This window comes from Cupressus sempervirens, chromosome 10 (genome assembly GCF_028749045.1).
Source record: "Cupressus sempervirens isolate cs-2001-9-10 chromosome 10, ASM2874904v1, whole genome shotgun sequence".
Taxonomy (NCBI): Eukaryota; Viridiplantae; Streptophyta; class Pinopsida; order Cupressales; family Cupressaceae; genus Cupressus; species Cupressus sempervirens.
In genome coordinates this window covers 527,318,711-527,346,651 of record NC_143127.1, presented here as the reverse complement: position 1 = coordinate 527,346,651, position 27,941 = coordinate 527,318,711, and the positions used below count along the sequence as shown (strand labels likewise).

The window sequence follows — 27,941 nt, the reverse complement described above, 5'->3', positions numbered from 1 at the left end:
GTGAAGTAATCAAATCCTTTCTTGCCTATTTGGCAAGAGAAAATGTCAATCATGGGAACATCATTCACCTGTGTAACAATCTATTTGATGAAATCTAGTTGGAAGGGCTCAACCACATAGTCTTGAGCAAAACTGCTAATAAGGAAATACCATTCCCAAACGAATACATGGTACATCCCCTAGGAAGCCTGCTTCATGCAAGAATTATTAGAAGACCCATCCTTCAATTGCATGACCTTGCCTAGTTTAGCTCCTACTAGCCTAAAATCAATGCAAGTATCAAGTTTCTATTGAGATGGAGAGGAATAATCCAAGACATGAACATTGATTGGTTTTTCAACTACCTACGTACATTGGGCATCACCCTTTGCTTGCGATAGACTACAACAACTTCGACAACCTAGAATTTGTCCTTCCCAACCTTAACAAGTCAAGTAAGAAAAAGGGACCCCTAGTGCACATGCTAGGTTAGATGGATGTCGATGAAGCAGAGGTAGAGGAATACATTTTGGTATTTTCTAGAACTGATCCCCTTGAACTTGTGGACTCTATGTAATTTTTTATTGTATAGTTATGTCTAGTTCCTATAGCTACTTTTTTTTTATCAACTTTGTCTCTTGGTTGGCCTATTAGTCGTGTTTATAGCTTTGTTCTCTCAATTTATGGGGCCCATCCTCAGGGCTTCTTCTGCAGGCTCTTCCCATCCTACTTTTTGGGCTTGTTCGTATGTACTCAAGGCTTGTTTTTGTTAAATTTCCCTCTAGCATTTTCTCCATAGGTTGTCTAAAGAATTATATAATGTACAATTGGCCTACCTCCTATTAGACAAACCATATTGTATAGGTTATAATGAATATAAATGAATTTATAAAATTCTAATGTGTTGTGCTTGAGCAATTACTTGTTTCAAGCTTTCTCAGTTTTGATTTAAGCTTTCAGCCACAGGAGGAATTCAAGAAATTATCCTTGACATGACTTCTAAAATACATAGGTGGTAGAATATAATATAGAATAATTTTAGATAAATGAGCATAGAACCTAAATGTGATACACAACAATAAAATGGAATAATAAACAAGTCTTTTATCTAAATCACTAACACTTCAAAATATCTACAACTCTCTCTGCTCATGGCTTGAGATACTAATAAAATTAGCAAATCTTTGAATTAATTTTCAACAACACTATATGTTAGAAATAATTATCACAACAATTGCCACAATTGTAAAGTAAAGTAAGCATAAAAATCAATATCAAAAGTCACTTCGCAGACAAATTAATGAAAACCCTTTATAGATAAATCCAACTTTAACACTCAACATATGAAAACTTATCGGTAATAACACTTGTAATGAGTAAGGTTAAACCATCAGACTCGATCTACTACAAACAACCAACTCCAATAGCCAATCCTTAAAAAAAAGGGTAACCGTTATTCTCCACAAACAACATAGATTTATCTCTAAGACTTAGCAAGAGAGAGAATGAACATAATAACAATGACTTACTAATTGCCAACTCAATATAAATCTATTTGATGGGATCCAATGCAACTTCAACCTATATTCACTTCACAAATTGTTAATTTATCTCTCCCCTGTTTCATAAATTGGATCCTTCCACTCTTTCCCTTGTAACAACCTTGCAGATTGACCCAACCGTATCAACTAGCAAAAAGTCATTTATATTAATACTATAAAGTCTCAAAGAATGAAAGATAAACTAAGTCCATTAGCTTGAGTTAGTAGTCAGATAATTACAACTTTCAAATCCTCGCACCTGATACAATGAACCCTTATCTCAACTAGGTAAGAAGGATATTGGTATCCTTTAATAAGCCTGGTATTATCCCAATGAACACAACTCACTCCAATTCACATAGCCCGTCTCCCTAATACTCTTACCTATGTTATTAGCAAAGGTGAACAAACAATTAAAACTCCAGGGATGGATTTGTAAAGTTTAAGGAAGATTAATTTAAATATTAAAGAGTCCAAATTCATTTTCCATTTATTCACCTATATTTGCAAGCTAACTCCTATCTAGGTCTACAATGTTTGCAACCCTAAATCTAGATCCTCTCTAAACTGGTAGACTAGTATTAGGACTAGTTGTATTAGAAAGTTCAAATAGAATCTAACTGTCATAAGGAAAAATCTTAACTTAAACAAATGTCTAAGAATCCATTCGAATTAGATTGTTCAGATGATTTCTTAGCTCTTTGTCTAGAGTAATTTAGGAAGTTTATAGATTTTACCCCTTCTATAAACCTAATTTTAACTAAAACAATTTATAAATCAAAAAATATAACTAGAAAACCCTCTCCTTTCTTCCATCAAGAGATCTCAATTATCAAACCTTCTAATTCCTAAACTACTCACTAGAATATATAATATGCTTCAAACTAATAACTTAAAATTTTCCAATATTAAAAATTATAGACTTAACAATTATTAGAATACTTAACAATGGAAAATCAATAAAAAATGTATTAAACTATTCTCCAAAAAATAAAGGTTAGAAATTAGACTGCGTATTGTATGCTAATTACTAACGTTTGCATGAGAGATGCAAGTTTTCTTAAGATGCATAGATTCAAGAAGGAGAGCAACAATCCATACCACACTAAGCCAAACTTGAAACTCAGTGCAATCAGAAGTTGGTATTAATCACGATGTTATTACAAAGATTTAGAAAACACCGAGGCATACCCTAATTGAAGGATCTTTTTACTTGTAAACTAAATCATGTAAAAGGAGCGTCCTCCTAAGACCCCAACTATTGAGGGCACATGTAAATAAACACATATAAATAGTGAAAGTTTATCATGATAAGAAGTATGAAAATGACAAAATTGTAATAGAAGGGAGCACCCTTCATGAAATTCTGGGGTATGCCCTTTTATACTTGTAATCATGTATAAGACTTTGGTTCTAGACTCCTGGACTAGATTGGAGGTTTTTTTCTCCGTTATTTCCTACCAGCGTCTGTTTGAATGAAGATTTGTTATTTTATTTTTATTAATATAATCTATAAGACTTTGACCATTTACCAAGAAAAAAAAAATATTTTTAATTAAATCTTAATGATTATAAGAGAAAATAATTGGATTGATCACTTGAATTCAAAACCAATTTTCTACATAATTTTAAAACATATAAAATTTTAGTTCAATATAAAAAAAAAAGCCACTAGAAACATTAAAAATCAATATATAAAAATTAAAACTAATAATAAGTAATGTAATTACATGGGATTTGCTTTATAAAACTAAATGTATAAAAAATTAGGAAATTATCGAAGTTAACACAAGAAATACCCTAGACTACAATTTAGGCGTTCTGTGAAAAATGCAAAATTAGATGAAAATTAGAATATCATAAAACCCTACAACCATACTAACTTTTTCTTATTTGTATTTGGAAGAACCTTCGATATTTTGGCGGGAGAGCAGACTGAAAAAGCGAGGAAGATTAATTATGCGTGTCAATGATGGGAAAGAGTAAGGGAGCAGGGGATGATAATGATGGACTGGAGATTACTGCAATCGGCTCTGTTTACGAAGGTTCATGGGAAAAGAAATACTGGAGTTGTTCAAGGGTAACCTTTTATTCAACTCCAGTTCCACTTATTAAAGCTTAAGAACAATTTCTATGCACTCTTAAAATTCTGTCTGCAGAAAATCCTGCAATTTTCTGAATTTCTTTCTGGAGTATCTATTTTCTTGCGGAGTCATGCAAAATGAGCCAGAGAACAGGCTTTAACTTGAGCAAAGGCAGCTTAAATTTGTATGTTTCAAAATTTAATATAATGCCAAATAAAACATACATTCAGAGAAAAAGCTTCTAGAAAATCGTATTTTCAAATTATGCATAATGTTTAGATCACACGACGCAATCCAGCAAGAGGATTGCCAGAATAGCTTAATAGGCACCCCTCTTCATTCTAATAGTGCGGAAGCCAAGAAAACTAGTTAGGTTGTAAAAATACATTAAATCAATGAAGTAGAGAAAAAATAAAAATAAAATAAAACTGAAGTGGTGGGACAATGATATAACGGTGAGAGCAATTAGAGTAAACAATGAGAAAAAACAATTTAGACTGATTAAACGGTATAGGCACATAAAGAGACAAGAAAGTATATGAAGGGTACCAAGAGAATATCAATGGGTAAGATATGAGGAGGTTAGGAGACGAGGACAAAAAAACCAGAAACATAATGTTCTATTTATGTTTGATCGTGTTTAGGATAGATTGTTATGAGAAGCTTTATTGGAAGACTAAAAAGTCTCTCTTTGGTCTATTGGTGGTTCCAATTATTCTTTATGGATGTGAGGTTTGGGGGAGTAAGGTGTCAAATCACAAATCAAGACAAATAAAAATAATTCAGAAACATCTTATCACTAGTAACCTCAAGGTCAATTCAATGGTTCCTTACGAGATCCTCTTACTAGGGGCTGGTATGTTCCAAATCAAGGCCTCAACAATCATTCTTTTGCTAAATTCCTTTAAGAAAGTTGGAATTATGGATAAGCATTGCTGGCCTAAGATGGTGGTTGAAGAGGAGTTAGAATGTAAGGGAAAAAAACATGGAAGAAACAAAACAAGTGAATGGACAAATGGAACATAAGTTTCCATGAGTGCTCAAACACTAACGAGGAGATAAAAAAATGGCTGTTAGAAAAATTCAAGAATGCCACGTGGACAAAACGGACAGGTAGAAAAAAATTAAGCTTATTATGTCAAATAATTTAACCTCATGTGGGAACATGTTGATAAAAACTATTTAAGATTCACAATTAAAGGAAAGGCCAAAAAGCTAATTGTTCAACCGAGGACTGTCTCTCATTACTTAAGATGTGAAATGGGTTGATCAACAATACCCAAAGATGTGTGGGAGGAAAGAACCTGTAGTTTTTGCAGCGAAGGCATGGTGGAAATGAAATGTCAGTTTATCAAAGAATGTGTTGCATATGAAGATATTCACATCCAATAGGAAAACAGCTTAATATTGAATAGTCTGAATGAACTTTTGAAGAGGGAAAATTACACAAAACAATAACTTTTTTATCTTTGGATCTACAATAGAAGGATCAACATGGAGAAGTTTCAACATACAGAAGATTCAACATGCAGATTAATTGGTTTTAATTTGGTCCCCTGGATAACTTGTCTTTTGGATGTCATTAAATTCCTTCCTTCCGTCATCTACATTAAAGTTTTTATAGTTGTCTATTACTTAATCTGTCTGATTGCAAGCAACCTAATCTAACAACTAAAACAAGAGCCTCTAAAGATTTTAAGCCAAATGACTCAAGCCAAGCTAACTTTTTGGCTCCTAAGACAAATAAGATGAGACAACCAAAAGGAAACCTACTCTACTTATGTACAAGGGGACTCCGAAAGAAGTACTAGGTTCAGAAGTAATGCTTTAGGAATTGCCCATTGATAGGCAGTGAGACATTCTTTTTAGTCAAAATTTTCAGCTTGAAAGCATTCTCGCCCAAAGTGTCTAAAATTTGATATGGACCTTTCCATAACTTGTCAAATTTGTTGTGATCTCCTTGCTTCTTGTGTGCCTTGTCCCAGTGTAAAACTAAGTCTGCAATTTGGAAGGGTTTGATTCTCGTATGTCTATCAAAACACCTCTCCACTACCCCTAATGTTTTCTGAATTTGTCTAGTGCTTCATCTCTCTTCTCATCCAGTTGCATCTGTTTGAACAATCTCACTTGGACCCTATCATCATTGTCATAATACTCTTGCAAGAATTGTAAGGTTGGGATCTTCAATTGGATTGGGAAGATTGTGTCTTATCTATATACTAGATGATATGGGGAAGTTCCTAAGGAGTTCTTAGATCGTGTTCTATCAGCCCATAAAAACAAATTTCAGCCGTGTGCCAATCTTTTTGTCTAATTTTTTTTAGGACACTCAGTAGGTTCTTGTTGGTCGATTTTGCTAGGCCATTTCCCTGGGGATAGTAATCAGATGAAAATTTTAATGCGATCCCATGATCAAAAACCCAATTAGAAAACTAAGTGAAGCAAATGCAAAAGCATTATCACAAACCAAAGCATAAGGACATGTAGACCTTGTAGCAATTTTCTCTTCAAGACATTTAATAACCTCAATTGTGAAAATTTTCAAAACTTGGACTTTCTTCTCGAGGACAGTAGTTGGTATGGTTAGAATATGCTGGTATCCTGTATTGTGTTGAGGAAGGTGGATTGATAGTACTGATGAACTTGAGTCCCCACTTCTTTGCGAGTGGTCTCACCTCGATAATTGGCTTCAACAATATCATAGGAATTTTCTCGAATTGTAGTAGTTTGACAATCATGGCAAGTCTTCGCATGCTCATGCGTGTCTTTGAACAAAGTTGGCCAATAATAGTAAGATCTTAGTATCTTACGTACAGTGGCCAAACTTTCTCCATGTTCTGTTCCAAATTGTATTCTAAAATTCTTCCCACTTCTTCCTTCCCAACACATCTCAAATATATGCCTTCATGATTTTATTTGTATAAAACTGATCCCTGCAACATGTATCTTTTGCTTTTCAATTTCAGTGTTTTCTTTTGTATTGGATTCATTTATGAAGGACGCTTGTGATTCAAGAGGTAGTTGATGATATCCTTGTATCACTCATCTGGGTACACATCCTCGAACTCATTGACCTGAATCTTTTGTGCTAGCTAATGTCCTTTGTCCATCATTAACTTCTTTCGTCATTTCCTCTTCTCTTGCCTAGCTCATTTTGCATCAATAGTGTCTTTACTGCAATGTCAAGGGCTATGGCGTAAACTTTACATCTCCAGATATAATGCCTCAATTTCTCGATTGCTTTCACCACAACGTAAGCTTGTTTCTCCACATGGGGGTATCCCAATTTCGCTTCTTTGAAAGGTGCACTCATGAAATTGATGGTATGCTCCTCATTTTATAAAGAATTTTTGCAGATGCATGATATGTAGCAAATGATTATATGGAAACTGGCTTCTAATCTAGAATCACATGAATTGGTGCCTTAACAATTGCTTCTTTTATCTCTTCAAAAGCTCTCTTAGCTATCAAAGTTCAATCCATCTTTCCATCCTTCATGAGAAAATCATTAATAGATTTCAATATCTTTGCAAATCCCAAAATCAATTACCTCAAGAAATTAATCTTTCCATTAAAAGTGTCAATTCTTTCTTGCTAGCTGAGTGACTTAGCTGTAATGGGCACCCCTGGATGTCCCAAAAAACTAAACCGAATTGCTGAAAGGAATTATGCCAAACAGTTTGCATTCAACTTCTTATTTCTCCGTTTAATGTTTTAAACCCCTTATAACTCCGGAAATCAAACATTTATTGTTTGTTGTGTTTCGTGCATGGAATTGGTATCATACAACATAAACAAGAAAGAAACTACAATGATATGCAAAGTGGAAATGAACTGCTGCTAATAAAATGTTATTTTCAGAATTCATAAAACCAAATACATAGCAGATTTATCAACTCACTAATTACTTCAGCAGTATTGACATAATACTCCAGCCCATGCTTACGAACTTGCTGCTACAATACTTTGTCCTTCAATCAGTCCACTACCTTCATAATACCATTCCCTCCAAGCGGCATAAGCGTCGGACAAGTAGTGAAGAAGATATGAGCAAAATACCAAATCTGCCTGTAGCCGGAAATGCAACTAAACTGCTTAATAATGAAGCTAATAACAAAGAATCCTAAAGGCCAAACCCCAAGGGAATGACGTCTAGAATGTTACAAGAGAGGATAGACGTCCTCGAATGCCAAGAATGGAGCTGCAACTCACACACCAATTTCTTCTCATATTCAACCTGCCTAATGAAGCCACAAATGCTTCCTTTTATTCTATTTCCAAGGGTCCGCTCAACTCATATGGGCAATGTGGGATAAAAGATGTGTAATATATAAAACATATATTAAAATACCCCTTATGTCTCCCTTGGGTACACATCACCATAAAATAAATATTAAAGTAACACTTTAATATTTTACAATTAAATTAGACGTTACTTTAATAAAACTTCAGGCATTAAAATGTATTAGCAATCGGACTCCGAATAATGCGAGTGATAGCTCATCGGAAAGCTCTCATCGAGGAGTATCAAATCCAATCACCAAAATTGCCCTGCACTGTGTCCTGCTGACTTACTAAAAATAGTAAGTATGCCTGAAACTGAGTAAATCAACTTCGTTTTGGCCCAAATTGGAAATGACTAGGCCAAAACATTCCAGGATCCCATTAAACCCTTCGTTAGCCCTCGAGACCATGTAGAACAAGGCTAACGCACACACACTTGGTCAACTGCTAAAATGGGGACATTACATTAGCTTTGAGATAACCTCCACTCTCTTGGGATCAATCATAATTTTCCTTTTTGAAATCACATGTCCAAGTAGTTTTCCCTTTGTCACCCCAAACATGCATTTCTTCGGGCTAAGAGGAACTCCAAACATCCTACACCTTGAAAATTCTCTCTTCTTAGAAAATATTTCGATGTCATCCATATAAGTAATGACACACTTATCTTTTAGGTTCTTGAAGGTGAAGTCCATTGTCCTTTCAAATGTTTCTCTTGCATTGATTAGGCCAAAAGGTATCCTCCTGTATGCAAACATTCCCCACAGTGGAGAAGGTTGTTTTCAATCTATTTTTTTCTTTAACTATTACTTGATTTTATCCTGAATATCATCCATAAATGTCATTAGTTGTGATCTGTTCACTGATTGCAACACTTCATCCAATGATGGCAATGGGTGGTTGTCTTTCTTTGATGCCTTGTTTAAATTGGGAATATTCCCATTTGGGACCAAATTGGCGACCCATGTCAAGTGTCGCATTGGGAATATGATTTTTGCCTTCAGCAACTTCTTTACTTCCTGATAAATCAATGGCTCTAGCAAGGGTTGACAAGCCTCTGCCGTTGTCTAAATTGCTTACTTCCTTCAATGGTATGGGATGTGTGATGATGGAATGATCACATGTCTTCAAGTCCTCATACATGTGAGCGATAATGTCTAGAGATTCTTTCATCAACTTAAGGATGCCCTCCTTTCCTCAGGAGTGCAAACTTTCCCAATGTACGCAATCTTTGGATCCCCTTGTTCCTAGTTTTGCCCTATCACATTCACCCCCTCCAGTGGGTTGGTACTTGATCTTATTGAGTTGGTCTACTTCTAACACCCTTTCCATCTGGATCATCCCCTTTGGGATAGTATTAGTCTTTAAGTTCATGATTCCATTTGGATTTATTTCTGCTTCGTCAACCTTATCATCATTAATTATTTGAGATGTGAAGACACTTGTGTTTGTCAAGAAATCTAGCATATTCTTATCGTCATCTCACTTGAAAATTTGTAACTTTGTCTGACACTAATGACATCGATGCAAACACTCTAAGCTTCTTTAATCCTTCCAACATGAGTGGTGGCAATGAACTTTCTTCTTGCGCTTGAGCATTTGCTACCTTGTTGCAAGATTTATATCCAAACTTGATACCAAAGGTATTAGAGCTTTCAATTAGGTCCCAAACTCTATTTTGATATATCTTTAGCCCCTTATCCTGGCATGCATATTTCTTTTTGATTTGGCACACTTCTAAGTCTGAATCTCCAAACACATGCAACATTTTCACTCCTTTGTGTTTATAATGCATAAGAAGTCCAAGATTAGAGCTAGATATTCAGCCACGTTATCAGTGCAAGGAAACTGCAGTCTGTGTGCTGCCAAATATGTTTCTTATGTTGGACTGGTCAATTCATGTCCGACCCCTGATCCTTTCTTAGTCTTGGAGCCATCAAATCTCAAAGTCCATACTTGATTATCTCTTTGATGTTCCTTCAGGGGGTCTTTTGATGGACCTGATATCTCTTGTCTTTTCTTTGTCATCTTTGTTATTCTCTTGTGGGACTTGGGTTCCTCCTCCTCCTATTTTACTGCTTTTAGCTATATCCTCTGGAGGAGGCATACCCTTTCGTTTCAACTTGTTTTGATTTTCTTGCTGATCTTCCTTCTTGAATGCCCTTGGCATTCTTTTCTCGACCTATTCTAATGAATGATAAAAGGACATCTTCCTTCTTGCTGCACATGAAGAAAGACAATTCTGAACAAATGCGTTGTGGATTCTACACCAATTAGGCAGTAGTAAGTTTCTCACTGAAGTTCTACCCAACTCTAGTCCTTGTCTTGCAATTCATAACACAAAATTATTAAAATTTTCAAACATCTCTTCTCCTTCGTTTGATTAGGAGCTTTGATAATTTTCTATAAATACCTTAGTTGATTTGATCTCTTCTTAGCTCTCTCCTTTTATCATCATATTAAGGATGCAACATCAAAACTTCTTGCATCTTAGGTTTATATTGCATTTTAGGTTTATATAGGCTGAAAATGTTTCGGCAAATAAGATTTCATTCTGTCCCCCATACTTAGTAATAGTCAATTTCAACATTGGGGTGATTTCAATTCTAATGTGATTAGGAATCCCTCTCCAAGTCAATGACATATGTGAGAAGTCTATGGCCACATGTTCTACATTTGTTTGAATAAAATATTTAGCAAATTACCTCTATCTAACAAAACGATCCTTTTTTCTTTGAAGTGAAAATGTTTTTTCTTCATACTATTATATACTTCTTTGAAAGGACGGTCTTGATTCAAACATTCGGCTGCCTCCTTTGAGTCTGAGAATTGATTCAAAAATTTGGTCTCCGTCTCCTCCTACAAGAATAATATAGATATTTTCGTATCTATTTCCTTCCATTCTCGCAATGTTTCATTTTAATCTGAATTACATTATTATAATTCGATTCGCTATAATTCTAGTAATTTCAAAGAGAACTTTTAATTTCAGCGAATTAGTATGTGGCTACATACTTCATGCATGGGAGCCTTCTTAGCTCAGAGGCGAGAGCGTTGCTTTTGTTATTGTTATATGTGACATTAAATGTTTCGTGCATTGTTTTATTTCAATGAATAAATTGAAATCACCAAAGAAATAGTTGTTTTGGAAAGATCCCATTCTTATCATCGATTCAGTTTTTTCTTTTTCTAAATAAAATAAAATCTCTATATTCTTATTCCAGGTTGTGCCGGAATAAGATCTTCTACCAGGTCTCCTTCAGCTGGGACTAACCATTCAATTTTCTTGTCCAATCTTTTCCCTAATGTAAGCCATAGCCAACTGGAATATATTGATATCTTGTTCCATTTTAGGATCGGTTGTTAGCTGCATATGGATGTTGTTTACCCACAACTGGTACTTCTGTCCCATCCATCTTGTTGGTGTTTGTAGAGATGAGTCCCAACATTCTACAAATGGCCAAGGCATAACATTACTTGATGCTCTTGAATCAATTGGATAGTTGTGTAGTGCTTTCTCAAAGATCCTCATCAATATTAAAAATGGAGCTAGGTCATCTTTCCCTTGGTAGAATAGAATTGGAATGTTGAATCCGGGTGCAAGCTTTGTCTCTACTTTCATTGGATTGTTGACTTGTACGTTTGTCGTTACTTGTCCTTTCAAATCCCCCTCCAGTCTCAGCTCTATCCTGACTCGGATTTGAAACACTTTGATCTATATAGACTAGATGTGATGACTCATGATTGGTTGATGTGCTTTGATCATCACATAAACGCAATGTGTGAAGTTTATATTCTGGGTCATATTAGCAACGTTGTGGACAATCTTGTTAGCTCCTTGTGAAGTGTTTATCATGTTTTGTTTACAGGATCCCTGATTCTTATTATCCTTCAAACTATTGAGGAATATATCTTTTATCTCAGTCACCTTCATCGATTCAAATAGTGGCAATTTTATCTTTACCTTTAATTCTTTTGTCTATAGCTTTTGATTATTAACTGCTTGTTCTTTGTTGGTATTCTAAATTCCACTGTTGCTTTTTGTGCTGCTAGTATTTTGACCATTGTTGCTTTTGCCTTCTTGATATTTAGGAGAATCCCTTGGATAGCTAGACACATTGCTCACATTTGGATGCAAAGGTGTATTAAAGTCGTTTGGAGAAATAGATGATTACCTGTTTGATAAACCTGATGGGCCTCCTAAACGCCACTATTCTAAGTTCTTTTTATCTTGTTTTCAAACAGTTAACTTGCAAAAACAGTCATTACTTTATGGTTTTAAGTAGATGAACTTATCTTTTTATGTATATGTTAAATATATGTTAAGACGTGAAGAAAGAAGTATGGATAGCTCAAATGTGCTACACTTGCTTGAATCTATGGAAAAAAATGGTATAATGAAATAATGTTACATGCTGATAAATGTTTCCCCATCTATGCTATGTCTTGGGTAGTTTTCCTCCTGTAGCCATAGGATTTGCAAGAGTGGTAATTTGAACTTTTTCTCTAATATTGATGAAATAAATATATGTATGTGGAAGTTGTGTGCGCATTGATTATTTTGTACGTACTTACCACGGGTATTCAAAGATCAACACCTCAACACTAAAGTCAAAGCCAACCGGATTGCTAAACTGGCGCAAGTGGAGCAAGTCATTATATATGCTTTCTGTTGTTGCAGCGCATGAATGTAGCTTCCACAACTTGCTATATTCCTATTTATTCATGGTTAATGTTCTTTCTGTTTCAAACTTTATGAGTCTGTAATTGATCCTCATTAATGGGGTGATCGAAGAGTTAGGAAGTAGTTGTAGTTTCCTTTAAATAACGATTGCTGTAGCTTTGAGCGCAATTTTGGAGGAAGAATAGAATAAGTTGATTTTCGTAGCAGTAGAGTGTGATACTATTTTTAATCAAGTGTAATCTTTCACCATGAATGAATAAAATGTGCAGTTCAAGTTTATATCTTTTATCTTGATTGTCTTTTCTGTTCACTCATCCAAGGGGGCCCACTTGGTGAGTGAACAGTTCCGTTAGAATAGATTTCATTTCCTTGTTGTTTCCTTGCAAGGTAGAATTCAGTTGCTCCTGCAAACATTGATAATAGAATTAGTAAACTGTTCCTGCAACATAGGTGCATAGATAGGTTTACCATTTGCAGCATTACCTTAATCTTTAAGTTAAGTTATTGTTTCAACTTCTAGTATAGATTTTCTTCAACATTGCCTTTGCTTTAGTTGTAATGACAAAATGAAGAATTAGAGCATATACTTTGCAGTCACCATCTCAAGTTTACACTTCCGGGTTGACAAATTAAATGAAGTCAGTATACTATTTTTGGTAAAACACATGATGCTGTCTGACCATAGAATCACTGTGAAAGGATGTCCAATCCTTTGTTACTAAGGTATTAAGTTGACTAGCCATTTTGGGCGCTGTTGCTGGGGAAGGTGTCAATCTAGTTCGACCTTGAAGTCATTATGTTAGTTTAAATTCTGAATTATTTTGCATGCATAGAAGAAGAGACCTCCTTGGAAGATTTCTTCCCTGCCCTGAAGAACCTCATAGCGAGAATGAAGAAGAAGAACCTTTTGAAAATCCATTCGCTTCTGTTCAAGAACGAATACCCTCATCCTCTGAAGAATCCTTGCATTTGAATGATCTCTTTGCTGAATCTGAATACCAAGGTAATCCATTTGCTCTTGTTATCTATCAACCACCACCGCTAGGTCCTCCTTCAAGAATGGCTTAGCCACAGCCTACATTTCCTTTTCCTATCCCTCCTCAGCAAGATAATCAAAATTTGAAGAACATACCTTCTACTGCACTTCTCAAGTTCTATGGCCTAATTACTGAAGACCTTGAAACCTTCCTCTTTGAGTTTGATAGCCTTTGCAGAAGTTATGACTATACAACTGATGCTCACAAGCTGAAGCTGTTTCCATCCACCCTAAAGGAAATTGCTCTGAGATTGTTCATGGGGTTGGATGCCAATGCTGTAGCAGATTGGCTTGCAATGAGCCACTGGTTACTTACAAAGTATAAAGAATACTGCAGGGGTCGAGATTTGAAAGGGGATGACATTTTCAAAATGTCTCAAAAGGATGATGAAACCTTGGAAGGTTATGTCTTGTAATGTTCTTGACCTCTGTAGGCGACTGCAAAGACAATGTGATTGTACAGAGATGAATGATTGGGGGGCCGTACGGTAGTGAAGGCAATGATATTGTTGCTGTACAGTAACAAACATGAATGCTGTACAATGGATGTTTGATCATATGGTAGATGGAGGGTAAGAGGGCTGTACGGTATAATGGTTGTATGGTAGATGGAGGCAAAAGGGTTCGTACAATGTAATTGTACGGATGAGAGGTGTGGAGTGTCTGTACAGTGGAATAGGGAAGGTCGTACGGTGTAGTAATGGAGGTCGTACAATAGGTTTTGAGGGTGGTATGGACGTTGCATCGAGCGGGGTGAGTGATGGATGGGGTGCAAATGGTAAAAAAGTTCAGTCATGCACCATAAACTATCAATCCTGCATTTATCAAGTAACACCAAACAAAAATGGAGATTTGAACAAGAATATCCTTTAATTAATATTTGCCGAAAGATGGTGCTCCGATTTGCCAGAGCTGAGCGAAGTGTTATAGTTGACGGAATAGGGTGAGGGTTGAATCCCACCGAAACTGGAAATAGCCAAAAAGGGAGATCTTTCACTTGCGAAATGACAAATTATAGAGAATTCCAACTGGAATTCGTAGTACAAATAAATAATCCAAATTGCATACCTAAAGACTACCTACAAGCTGTGCTTAAATACCTGTTGAGGAAAACTTTCTGAGGGTGTACAAAGATAGCCGATGACGACACAAACTAAGGAAAGAAAACAAAAATGAGTCTGAGATATATTAAATCAATTGGCCCATTAACAATAGTTTGATTAATGATTTATTTTATAACGGGAACATTACATTTCTCACGGTTCATGTTCAACCTGCAACGTAACATACAACACCAATTGAATGAGGAATCAAAGAAACATCTTTTTCTGAGAGGTGTAAATGATGGAAGTATTGAAGTTCTAGATCTTATGGCAGGAGGAGATATCACTCAGAAAAATTGGATTGATATACAAAGTATATGTCTGAATTATTTCAGGGCCACTGTGAAGAAAGGTAGGGGACTTAGAGACCTCCCACATAAGTCTAATGGCGGTTAAGGAGTATCAAAGATGGAACTATCCAATTTGTTGTCATTTTTCAAACAAGACATCATTAATGATGTAGCCACTCAACTGGATACCATGCAGGCAAGAAGGAAGAAAGATGAAGTTGATGCCATGTTAGGTGAATATTGTCTATATTCTAGGGAGAAGAAATGAACTGTAGATGCAACTCTTTTGTAAGCCTGGAGACACAAACAATGCCTACTGAGTTTAAAGCCATTGATGAAAATGGGGAGGTGCTCTACATTGCTCAATGAAGGCCATGGGCCCAAAGACAAGGTATGCTACAAGATCCTCTTCAAAATTATCATAGTAACAATCAATGGCAAAATTCTCAAAATATTGGTGTTAGTGGAAACAATAAATGGCAACAACCTCAGTAGGGTTGGCAACAAACCCAAAATTGGAATACCCAACCTAGTCAACAAGCCTTAATGCCACCACCTCAGTAGCAGGCTTTAATGCCTCCTCCTACAACCACTAATACTCCTCTTAAGCAGACTCAACTACCAGTTCAACCCAATCCTAATCCCAACAATACCAAACAGCCAACACAATAGCAAAGCTATGCTATTTCCTTGAATGATATCTACTTAAGGTCAGACACTACTCTTCCTTCACCCCAAAAGCCTATAATAATTGAAGTTGAAGATTCTCTAACTGAACAGACAGATGTGTCAAATCAGCAGAACTCTCCTATAGCCAAAGAACCTTTGTTTCCTCATAGGTTGATGGAACAAGGCCAGTCTGTAGAAAACCAAATAGTAATTGATTTGCTCAATCAGCTGAAGCAAATGACAATAAAAATACCATTACTTGATGCTATCAAGGAACTTCCTGCCTATACTAAAGCTATCAAAGAAGCATATATCAAACAACCAGGAAGAAAGAAGAAGGATTCGAAAAATTGTTCATGTCTTTGGACAATTGTTTGATTTAATGTTGGAGAAATTAATTGTACCTAAATATTCTGACCCTGGGAGTCCTGTGGTTATTGTCACCAGTCATGGGATGCAAATTCAAAATGCTTTAGTTGATTTAGAAGCATCTATAAAGGTCATGACAAAGGAGGTATTGTCTCGATCACGTATCATTGGTCTCAGAGAAACACCAACCATACTTCAACTTGTTGATAGTTCTACTATCAAGCCAGATGGGATGATAGAAGATGTCATACTCACCTTAAACTCTTGGTAGTATCCAGTAGACTTTGTTGTCCTCTCTCCACAGGCTAACAACATGGGTGGATATCCTTTAATTTTAGGGTGACCATGATTAGCCACTGCAGATGCCTATATAGCTTGCCAGTCTGAGAAGATGATAATATCCAATGGTATCCATACTACGAACCTGACTTTATACTCCCCTGTTCAGCCACTGTTGCTAGATGACCAAGTAATTTGGCTAGACTTGGGTGATGATAATCCAGAGGTCAATTCCATCCATCAACTAACAATGATAGGTCGAGAGTCATTTGTAGCCTCTCGAGAAGAAGATGAGATAATTTCATCCATTATCATGAATGAATATGGAGTAGAGTCTCAAGTGTGTCCTCAAGTTGACTGCATCTTAGAAACCATATTACCACCTTTGAACACACCCCAACACTCAGAAGTTTCCCAATTCCTTCACTCATTATTACCTCATGAGATGGATTCTTCTCTTGTTGCCCAGTTATTCATGACAGATAAGGTTATTAAGATGTAAGTTGGTCCAGAAAGAGAGTTGAATGTAAACAATGCCTTATCACCTTCCCATCAAAAAATTATGTTACAATTACTACAGGAAAATCAAAAACATTTGCTTGGGACTACATGGATATGAAAGGACTAGATCCTATGCTTTGCACTCACAAGATCTACATCAGTCCTGATTTCAAATCTGTCCAACAGCCTCAGAGGAGAGTTAACCTTGTTTTGAAGGATATAGTTAAGAATGAACCGCATAAACTATTAAGTGTTGGTTTTATCTACCCAATCTCTGATAGCCAATGGGTCTCACCCTTAGTTATAGTACCAAAGAAGGGAGGAGAATGGAGAGTTTGTGTAGATTATAGGGAACTCAATTCAGCCACTAAGAAAGACCACTTTCCCTTACCATTTATAGATCAAGTTCTTGACAACCTAGCTGGCAAGAAATATCTTTCTTTTTTGAATGGTTTTAGTGGTTACAATCAGATACAAATAGCTCCAGAGGATCAAGAAAAAACAACTTTCACATGTCCATGGGGAACTTTTGTCTACTCAGTTTTGCCTTTTGGCTTGTGCAATGCCCTAGCCACATTCCAATGAGCTGTCATAAGTATCTTCTCAGATATATCTGCTGATTGTATGGAGATCTACATGGATGATTTAATTGTTCATGGGACTACTTTTGAGGAGGGAAAAGCCAACTTAGAGATGGTACTCAAGAGATGCCAAGACTATAATCTTTCCCTAAATAGTGAAAAATGTTAGGTGAATTTCATCAAAAGGCATCCAAGTAGATCCAACAAAGATTGAAGTCATTAGTACCTTGCCTACGCCAGAGAAGTAGAAGGATGTATGAAGTTTCCTAGGACATGCTGGATATTATAGAAGATTCATCAAGAATTTCAGTCAACTTGCAATGCCCTTTTATAACTTGTTAAAAAGGATTCTGAATTTGCCTGGGACTTTGAGCGTGCTACATCTTTCCTGTAGCTTAAAGAAGTTCTCACCACAACACCAGTTTTGAGAGGGCCCAATTGGGGACTGCCTTTTCACATCCATACAGATGCCTCAAACTATGCTACAGGTGTAGTGCAAGGCCAAAAGGTAGACTCAGTTCAACATGCTATTTATTTCATCAGTAAAAATTTGTAATATGCAGAGTTTAAATACACAGTCGCTGAAAAAGAGCTACTTGCAGTTATTTATGCACTGAATAAATTTAGGCACTATATTATTGGATATGAAATGATATGACAACGCAAAGGATCATGATATGACAACAAAAGTTTGGCAATGGCGAAGGCTCAAGGAAAATTATGGATACTTTGACTAATTTAAGAATGAGCCAGGGGAGAGGATAGCTAGTGATTGGAGAGTTCGGGCCAGAATAAGAAACTTCATGGTTGCTAGGGACTAGCAATAACTCAGTTAGGGGGAATGATGGGCCTCCAAAAGACCATTGTTCTAAGTTCTTTTTATCTTGTTTTCAAACAGTTAACTTGCAAAAACAGTCATTACTTTATGGTTATAAGCATATGAACTTATATTTTCATGTATATGTTAAATATATGTTAAGAATCACAACGATTCATGTGATTCACGTGATTTGGCTATTCGATTCAAGCCAAACGATTTTTTGTGAATCAGTGAATCGAATCAGCGATAAAGGGTTTATGAAATAAGTTGCTCACTAAATTTCAAGGATTTTTTTAATTTGCCGATTCATGGGAAATTCGATTCCGATTCGTGGCCAATTCACAATTTAATTTGGCCTTGCCGATTCCGATTCTTGTTACTTTGATGTTAAGACATGAAGTAGAAGTATGGATAGTTCAAATATGCTATACTTGTTTGAATTGATGGACAAAAATGGTATAATGAAGTAATGTTACATGCTGATAAATGTTTCCCCATCTATGTTATGTCCAGGTTAGTTTTCCTCCTGTAGCCATAGGATATGCAAGAGTGGTAATTTGAACTTTACACCTTTTTCTCTAATATTGATGATCAAATAAATATATGTATGTGGAAGTTGTGTGCGCATTGATTGTTTTGCAAGTACTTATCGTTGGTATTCAAAGATCAACACCTCAGCGCTAGAGTCAAAGCCAATTGGATTGCTAAACTGTCACAAGTCATTATATGCTTTTTGTTGTTGCAGTGCACAAATGTAGCTTCCACAACTTGCTATGTTCTTGGAGGATTTATTCGTGGTTAATGTTGTTTCTGTTTCAAACTTTATGAGTTTGTAATTGATCCTCATTAATGGAGTGATTGTAGAGTTAGGAAGTAGTTGTAGTTTCCTTTGAATAATGATTGTTGTAGCTTTGAGCGCAGTTTTGGAGGAAGAATAGAATAAGTTGATTTTCATAGCAACAGAGTGTGATACTGTTTTTAATCAAGTGTAATCTTTCACTATGAATGAATAGAATGTGTAGTTCAAGTTTTTATTTTTTTTATCTTGATTGTCTTTTCTATTCACTCATCCAAGGGGGCCCACTTAGTGAGTGAATTGTTCTGTTAGAATAGATTTCATTTCCTTGTTGCTTCCTTGCAAGGTAGAATTCTGTTGCTTCTACAACCATTGATAATAGAATTAGTGACCTGTTCTTGTAACATAGGTGCATAGATAGGTTTACCGTTTGCAACATTATCTTAATCTTTAAGTTAAGTTGTTGTTTCAGCTTCTAGTATAGATTTCCTTCAACATTGCCTTTGCTTTAGTTGTAATGACTTAAAGAAGAATTAGAGCATATACTTTGCAGTCACCATCTCAAGTTTACGCTTTGGGGTTGACAAATTAAATGAAGTTAGTATACTATTTTAGGTAAAACACATGATGATGTTTGACCATAGAATCACTGTGAAAGGATGTCCAATCCTTTGTTACTAAGGTATTAAGCTGACCAGCCAAAACCCTCAATCCACTTCCTTGTGACCGTTGAAAGGCTTGGACTTCATTTGTGCCTTGAACTAAAATGCTATTGTTCAATGGTGGAAAGGTATAGCCCGCTTAACGCATGGGTTCATTAGCACTTGGTGGGAACTCTAAGTGTGGCATCTCAATTGGACCATTAGTTGGTGCTAGTGGGAATCTTGAAGTATGCTCTTAATAAAATTTAGGAGGAAATGAATTTTACTCAAAAGTTAAGCATCAATCATATCTTGTAGTTGGGACAATTTCAAAACCCATCATTGGAGGATTCTCCTAGTTAACTAACCCATCCACCACGTTTGGAGCATGTTTGTAGCTCTTTTGAATTTATGACATTGCAATTTTGAATATTGATTTGTCTCATGCAACCTACACCATCCTAATAGTGCTGCCTTAACTAAAACTATCTTCTCTATTGGGTTATTCTCTGTGGTTGGTGGATTGTCAAGTGGCGACACCACATTTCCATTGTTTGGATTTGTATTACATGTCCTCTTTTAGTGAGCTGGTTTGTTGTTATACCCTTGGTTGTTGGATTGGGCACCCCCTTGACAATTTCCAACCTAGTTATTCCTTTGGTAACCACCATCTTGATTACTTCATTAACAATTTTCGTCTTGATTGTTTCTTTGATAGTTCCCTAGGAAACTCTCTGATAGTCTCGTTGATAGCCTCCTTGGTTTGTAGCTGATTGTTTTGATTCCTCAAGTATGTGACCTCAGTAGACAACTTCTTCACTTGCTCAACTAACTCCTCCATCTCATCTTTCTCTTCTTGTTTTCTTGTATATATGCTAATTACTTACTATTCATAAGCAAAGTCCACCCCTCACAACTGGGGGGGGTGAATTAATCGTGAATAAAAAATTAAAGAATTCAAACTTACAAAGCTGATCACCAACTAAAAAAATAGCAATGCACAACAATAAGAAAGCCAACACCATAACACGCTGATTTTTGTTCTTGAGGAAAACCCTTGGTCAAAGGGATAAATAACGATGTGGATGATACCCACTATATCTTGTACTAATATGTAAATTCCCTATTAAAGGATCTGATCTTGTTAGGAGTGTCCTTGTTAAAAGGCTTGAACCCATGGGTACAGGTTCACAACTTATTAGGAGTTGATGAGAACAAAAGGCTCACTGCATAAGCACACTAGCCAAAGGATGAAGGTTAAATCCACCTTTTGGATCTACAAATCCAATAGGCTTGAACTGACTAAACAACATCTTGCCTTTACAGTTGCTTTGAAGTCCACTAGGAATGATAGATTCTATTCATACCTCTTTTCAAAGCATCTGACAATCTTTCAACTCTGCTTTGATATTCCAACATCGAGGCTCGCATACATGATTATTCCATACCATTTAATGCATTACAAATGAAGGAAATTACTTTCCTTTATACCAATTACAAACATGCAATTAGGTCGGCCTATTGGGTCTTCCCCAATACATTCCTAGATTCTCTTCATACCTCTTTTCAAAGCATCTGACAATCTTTCAACTCTGCTTTGATATTCCAACATCGAGGCTCGCATACATGATTATTCCATACCATTTAATGCATTACAAATGAAGGAAATTACTTTCCTTTATACCAATTACAAACATGCAATTAGGTTGGCCTATTGGGTCTTCCCCAATACACAAATAAATAAAAAGAACCACACTGAGGCATGCACTCCTCCTTAAACAACTATACAGCCATTACATTTATTAATCCACATGCTAGGATCCATAATTAATGCTTGCCAATAAAGATCAACAAGCTACATCCTCTAGTTGTTTTCTAAGATAATATATCTCACGTGACATGCTAGCGACCATTCCAGCATCAACCAAATGATCCACAAATCCGAACATACATGCACAACCAAGTCTTCCAACATCTCCTATACTCGCAAATATTAAGTCCAACTCGCCAACAAGTTACATCCAAAATACTGCAACTGCCTTTGGCATAATTCCCTGTCCACTGGCTTGTAACCAGTCTTCACTAAATTAATTGTAACTAATGCAATACAACACATAAATTACTGTGACCATAGACATAATGTCTAGACTCAACTTGCAACACAAATCATGCTTGCATACTCGGAACTGCCTAACACTGTTTGCACTGTATTGATCAGTAACTTGCAACATATAAAATTTGAGTCCGTCTGCAACCACAAAACATATGTTGACATCAATGACAAAAACTGTCATCAATACATTTCTTGCATCTCAACAATCTCCCACAATGCTAACAATCTCCTCCAATCTCAACCCACTTTGGTATTGATGGTAACATATGGTGAAAAACCATTAATCCAAAAGGTCTTCTGAATATCCTTAACATATACAACTTCCCAAGTTTTCATAGACATACATTCCCAGATGAAGTTTTTTCACATGAATCTCTCTTCCTTTGACATCAATGACAAAAGTTGCCAAAATAATGTCAAGACATAATGTCTAAACTCAACTTGCAACACAAAATCATGCTCGCATATTCAAAACTGCTGAACAATGTTTGCACTGTATTGATCAATAGCCTACAACATACAAAATCTGAGTCTGTTTGTACCCACAAAACATATGTCAACATCAATGACAAAACTTGTCATCAATAAAACATGTCTTCCATCTCAACAATCTTTGAAATTGCTAGCAATCTGTTCCAATCTCATCAATCTCCCTCTTTGACATTGATGACAACATATGGTGAAAACCCATCAATCCAAAATGTCCTTTGAACATCCTCAACATATATATCTTCCTAGATGAAGGGTTTTGACATGAATCTCTCCCGCTTTGACATCAATGACAAAGGCTGCCAAAATAATGTCAATCTGAAACAATGATCTCTCCCCCTGAGATAATAATCTCTCCTAGAGTCCAATTTGCATAAATATAGACTTTTAGCCAAGACATGTTACATGTAATGCCCCATGGAGAGTGCGATTTTGCACTAAAGGCATATCCATTGGGCTTTCTAGAACCTGATTTGCATGTAAATGGCTTTCCCAAGCCAACATGTAATATGCAATGCTTCTTCTGGAGTGTGATTTGCACTTAGAAACAAAAATAACATATGCAATAGCACTTGGAGAGTGCGATTTTGCATTGGGAGAATGTGTTTGACTTTAATATGAAAATGCAATAGGAAATAACATATGTAAATGCATGATTAGAGTTCAATTATGCATCTACGGCCAAACGTTGGTTTTCAAAGGAGAAATAAAACTTACAAACTACATGTTTCTGACCAAGCATTCAAACATATCAAATGCCTTTGGAGAACCCGTTCTGATCATTCCCTTACAAAAATGCCTCAATAACATGTATTTAGAGGGCATGTTTTGATAAAAAAACACCCAAAAATTCGTTTTAAAGGTCACGCTTTTGCTTTTAACAGTCTTGTTCTGGTGTTTGGAGGCCATGTCTTGGATTTGTGTTTCATATTTTTTGCGTTTCCATAAAAGCCGACCCATGTCTTTGCACAAGAAGAGAACCTTTTTGGCAAAAAAGCCCAAAAATCAACATTTCCAGCTCATTAATGTGCATTAGGGGAAGGCATTTTTGCATTTGGATGCTTGTTTTAGTACTGAAGATCACGCTTTTGCCCTTTTCCATAAAAAACAATCCATGTTTTGACATGAGAAGGGCACATTTTTTTATTGAAAACACCTTAAGAACACATTCCATGCAAAAATGTTTTGCATTTTGAAGAGTTTGTGACTTGTATTCGCATCATCAAATGCAAAAACGACCAAGTTTTTTCATTATGCATTTGTAACTTTGAGATAGTCAAGAGCTGTTGGGGTAATTCAAATTTGGAGGAAAGGCTTTAATTCCAACTTCTTAATCTTCCACATTTGGCCCTTCGAGCTCCAAGTAAGTAGAAGATTTCAACTTTGCTTGTCTTTTCTTGCTTTTCTATTTTGTTACATATTTTAGCTTATCTTTATCCATTTGTTCAAAGTCATGCGATATATTTTGCAAATTTTCTTTAAATAAGATGAAATCTTCTCTATTCAAGTGCTTGAAACTTACCCAAACTCCAAAAACGAAATTACATGTAGGAGAGTGTCTTGGTATTTGTCATGTCCAAGTCAATAGCCTAAGGTATGTTTATCCTTTTGTGTATAGTTTTGCCTGTTGTTTGCTTGCTTGTTTGGTTTCCTTTTTTGGAAGAAAGTTGAAGATTTTTTCCCAATAATGCAAGTGCATCGACATCCTTTCACATTCCACCTTTTCATGCAAGTGCATTACATCTATTCATATTTCACCAACACATGTCAAAGCATATTACATCCATCTTCCAATATATGCAATTGCATCCATATGCATGTACATATAATTCCATCCTGCAAACCTAATTACATGTTTACATCAAGTAACAATTACATGTAATTACATCTACAAAACCCGATTTTGGTAACAGGTCACTCTTTAAATCCCAAAGTCATCATTTATACGCATCCTTATGCTCCTAGCTTACATTCCAAAAGCATTTACATGAAAACCCATTCTTACTTACATGCAATTCATTTCCAGCCATGATATGCGTTTCATAAGTATCTAATCCATACTTTGAACACTCACCCCTCATGGATTCATCACTATAACTCAAATCCCAAAATTTTCATAGATCCAATCTCATTGGAAGATGTTTTCATCTTCATGTTGTGACGCACTCTTCAAGATATGTCAAAATTTCTTCAAAGAACAGAGACATCCCGTCAAGAAGACATGCTTTGATTCTCAAGAAGCAGTAATGCATTTGGTCTCCATTTTTGCAATGGTTGTCCGAGAATCTAAGTTCGTGTGGGAATGTGCCAAGCACTTTGCTTCAAAAAAGAAGTTAAAGGTGTTGGTGGAAAGTTGTTTCGAGCTTACATTTGAACACCACTGAGAAGATCTTTAAAGTGTTAGAGACTCCATAATGTGCCAATCTACAAAGGAGAATTCACAACAACTTGAACAATAAAAAGCTTGATCACATCAATTTTTCAAATGACAACTAGAAACTCATCAAATAGAATGTAACGGTGCCGAATACGGGAATCCCCGACCCTGTGATCATCATGAAGTACAAGGCTTTTCCTGATAGTCTACATGATTGATTCATTCAGAATCAATAGTTTCATCCTTTCTTCAAGTGTTTTCCAACTTTGTAGTTGCAGAAGATGAATTGCATGTGATGCAATTGCATGTAATTCGATTACATGTCCTCATGACATGTAATCCAATAATTCTTTTCACCTAGTTTTACCGGGTCAAAGTTGGTTGAGTTGCTCCCACTTTTCCTCTTTTTTCTCACTTCTTTTCCTATCAAAGGAGTGTCTCTCTCATTGTAAAAATCATCTTTTGTTGTATGCTAGAAAACTCTGCCAAACTTGTGCAAGCATAACTTTGTGTAGTACCAATTTGGGAGAAAAGTGAATAAAAGAAGCAATTGGATTCAATGCTTTGACTAGAAGCAATTGTGATAGAGCAAATTAGAAGCTTTGACTGTAATTTGTGCCTATTTTCTTTGATTCATGTTATTATTGTGTGTTCAATAATAGAGAATAGTGAGTTAAGAAGCAATCGGAGCCGAAGCTTTGACTTGGAGCAATTGTGGTGATACATAGACTACAAGCTTTGACTGGAGCTTGTATTACTATCTCAAATTTACGAAAAATAGTTAGAATTCCCCCTACTTTTGAAAGTATTTGCGCTCCAATGGTAGAGGTTTTTCTTATAGAATAGATTAAAACTAAAAATAAGTTATAGAATAGAAATCATCTACTTTTGGAAGTCTTTGCACCCAATGGTAGGGATTTTTCTTATAAATTAGAAACACAGGACTTAGAGCCAAAGTGGTACACTTTCAATCAACCTTTGAGTTGGTGTGAGTTTATCGGTATCATCCTTTCCAGCTATTAGATAGAAATGTAGTTAGAGATTTATCTTGCCCATTACTCGCTCTGCGGGTAAGTGGATTCTTTCTTGAAAGTTAAGAAGTAACAATATTGGTAACACCCTTTCAAAATCTCTCAACTTCTTGCTTACCTTGAGTTGATCCAAGGAACTGTGAGAAGGGGAAGTTTTCCTTTAAAAGTAGGAGAGACATTGTCTCATACGCTATGGTTGGTCTACCTATTTTGCTGTTGGATTTTAACAAAACTGTCAGTTACAAAATATCCACCCAATAGGTAATTCATTCTCAGATTAAATAGTAGTCTTCTTCTTTGTAATCAATCAAAAATCAATTCCCATGCAAGTCAAGTGAGTTCTCATCTTGTTCTTCCTGCTATCATAGTTGTCTCCGTCAAACTTTGGACTTTCCTTCCGTAATGCCATTTTGGATTTCCTCAAGCTGTTAAGCTTCCTTCTCAAAGAGGACGTGATGCTTTGATACCAATTGTAAATAAGCAAAGTCCACACCTCACAATTGAGGGGTGGAGGGGTGAACTAATTCAAACTTACAAAATGGATCACCAACTAATAAGATAGCAATGCACAACAACAAGAAAGCCAACACCATAACACACTAATTTTTGTTCTTGAGGAAAACCCTTGGTTAGAGGGAAAAACTTCAGTGAGGAAGATAACCACTAGATCTTGTACTAATAAATAAATTCCTTGTTAAAGGATCTGAACCTATTAGGAGTCGATACAATGAATTTATTACAATTATCCCTATTAAAGGACTGATCTTGGTTAATGGACCAGAACCCTTGTTAAAAGGTTCCCAACCCTGTTAGGAGTTGATGAGAACAAAAGGTTCCCTGCCCGAGCACATTGGTCAAAGGATGAAGGTTAAATCCACCTTCTAGATCTACAAATGCAGTAAGCTTGAATTGACTGAACAGCAACACTCTTGCCTTTACTGTTCCTTTGAAGTCCACTAGGAATGATAGATTCCACTCATACTTCTTCTCAAAGCATCTAACAATCTTTCAGCTATGCTTTGATATTCTAGCATCAAGGCTTGCATACATGATTATTCCATACGATTCCAGACATTACAAATGAAGGAAATTACTTTCCTTTATACCAATTACAAACTAGCAATGAGGTCAGCATATTAGGACTTCCACAATGCACAAATAAATAAATAGAACCACACTGAGGCATACACGCCTTAACCAATTATACAACCATAACACATATTTATCCACATGCTAGGATTCATAATTAATGCTTGCTGTAATGTCCCCTTTCTGTATAAGCTTCTTCTCCTTTTTTATCCTTTAATTATCATCTTCTCTCTTTATCATTTACTTCCACCATTTGTGGTTTCTTTTAACTTTTATATTATACTTCCTTGTTTTATTTGCCTTATACCTGTTTTGTCCCTTAATATTTCTCTTTCTCCCCTTACTTTTTATTGGTCACCTTATACCCTTGTCTCCTTCCCTCCTTACACTATTTTTCATTTTTATTAATTTCTCCATGTAATACTAATATTCACTATGAGGTGGCAGCATTTATATTATGTTATTAGTTGCCCTTTTATTTATTTATGACTATACTCCTTTTATTGCCTTTAAATCTCTTTATCCTCCCCCTATTTATTGACAGTTTTATATTCTACATATCATAATATGGCAGTACTTATATTATTTTTCCCTACTGATCTATATCCCTTAATATCTTCTTAACAATGGGTGACTTCTACTATATATGCTTACTGCTCACTTTAGGAGAGTCCATTCATATTCTTTTATGCCTTTGGTGGTCAAACTTATCTTTTTGCTTTTAGTCTATCCACCTCATTCAATTTTTTTTATCACCTTTTTGTAGGTTTTGTATCATATATAGTCTCCTTTTTTTGGCTAATTTTCTACTCCATTCATTTTCTATTTCCCATGGTGCTTGTATTTTTGGTGCATACGTACATACATACATACATACATACATATGTGTGTGTGTGTGCGCGCTGAAATTCATAAGTGGATTGATGTATTGTTTCATATGGGCCCCCCCAACTTAAAGGATGCGGGTTAAATTATTTATTTTATTTGCATTAATGAAATCGGTTTTCTTGTGGTTAGCTTAAGCTTTAAATAATAGTGAGGTATTAACTTATAATTGGATGGTATAGAATAATTAACTTACAAGGGGATGTTTAACTTATAATTGGATGGTATTTAACTTATAAGGGGATGTTTAATAAATTTAATACTTGATATAATAACATTATTATTTTGTTTTCCAACTTC

The 27,941-nt window shown here is 35.8% G+C and overlaps 1 protein-coding gene across 2 annotated transcripts in view; it reads left to right on the top strand.

Annotated features, from left to right (window-relative positions):
- Window positions 1-3,334: 3,334 nt before the first annotated feature.
- Window positions 3,335-27,941, top strand: part of LOC149534966 (DNA binding protein) — a 304,932-nt gene continuing 280,325 nt past the window's right edge. For both annotated transcript variants that reach the window (XM_089805409.1, XM_089805410.1), the window contains exon 1: window positions 3,335-3,600. In XM_089805409.1, coding sequence (XP_089661535.1) covers window positions 3,490-3,600 — 111 coding nt within the window. In that variant the 5' untranslated portion in view covers window positions 3,335-3,489. The remainder of the gene's footprint in view (window positions 3,601-27,941) is intronic.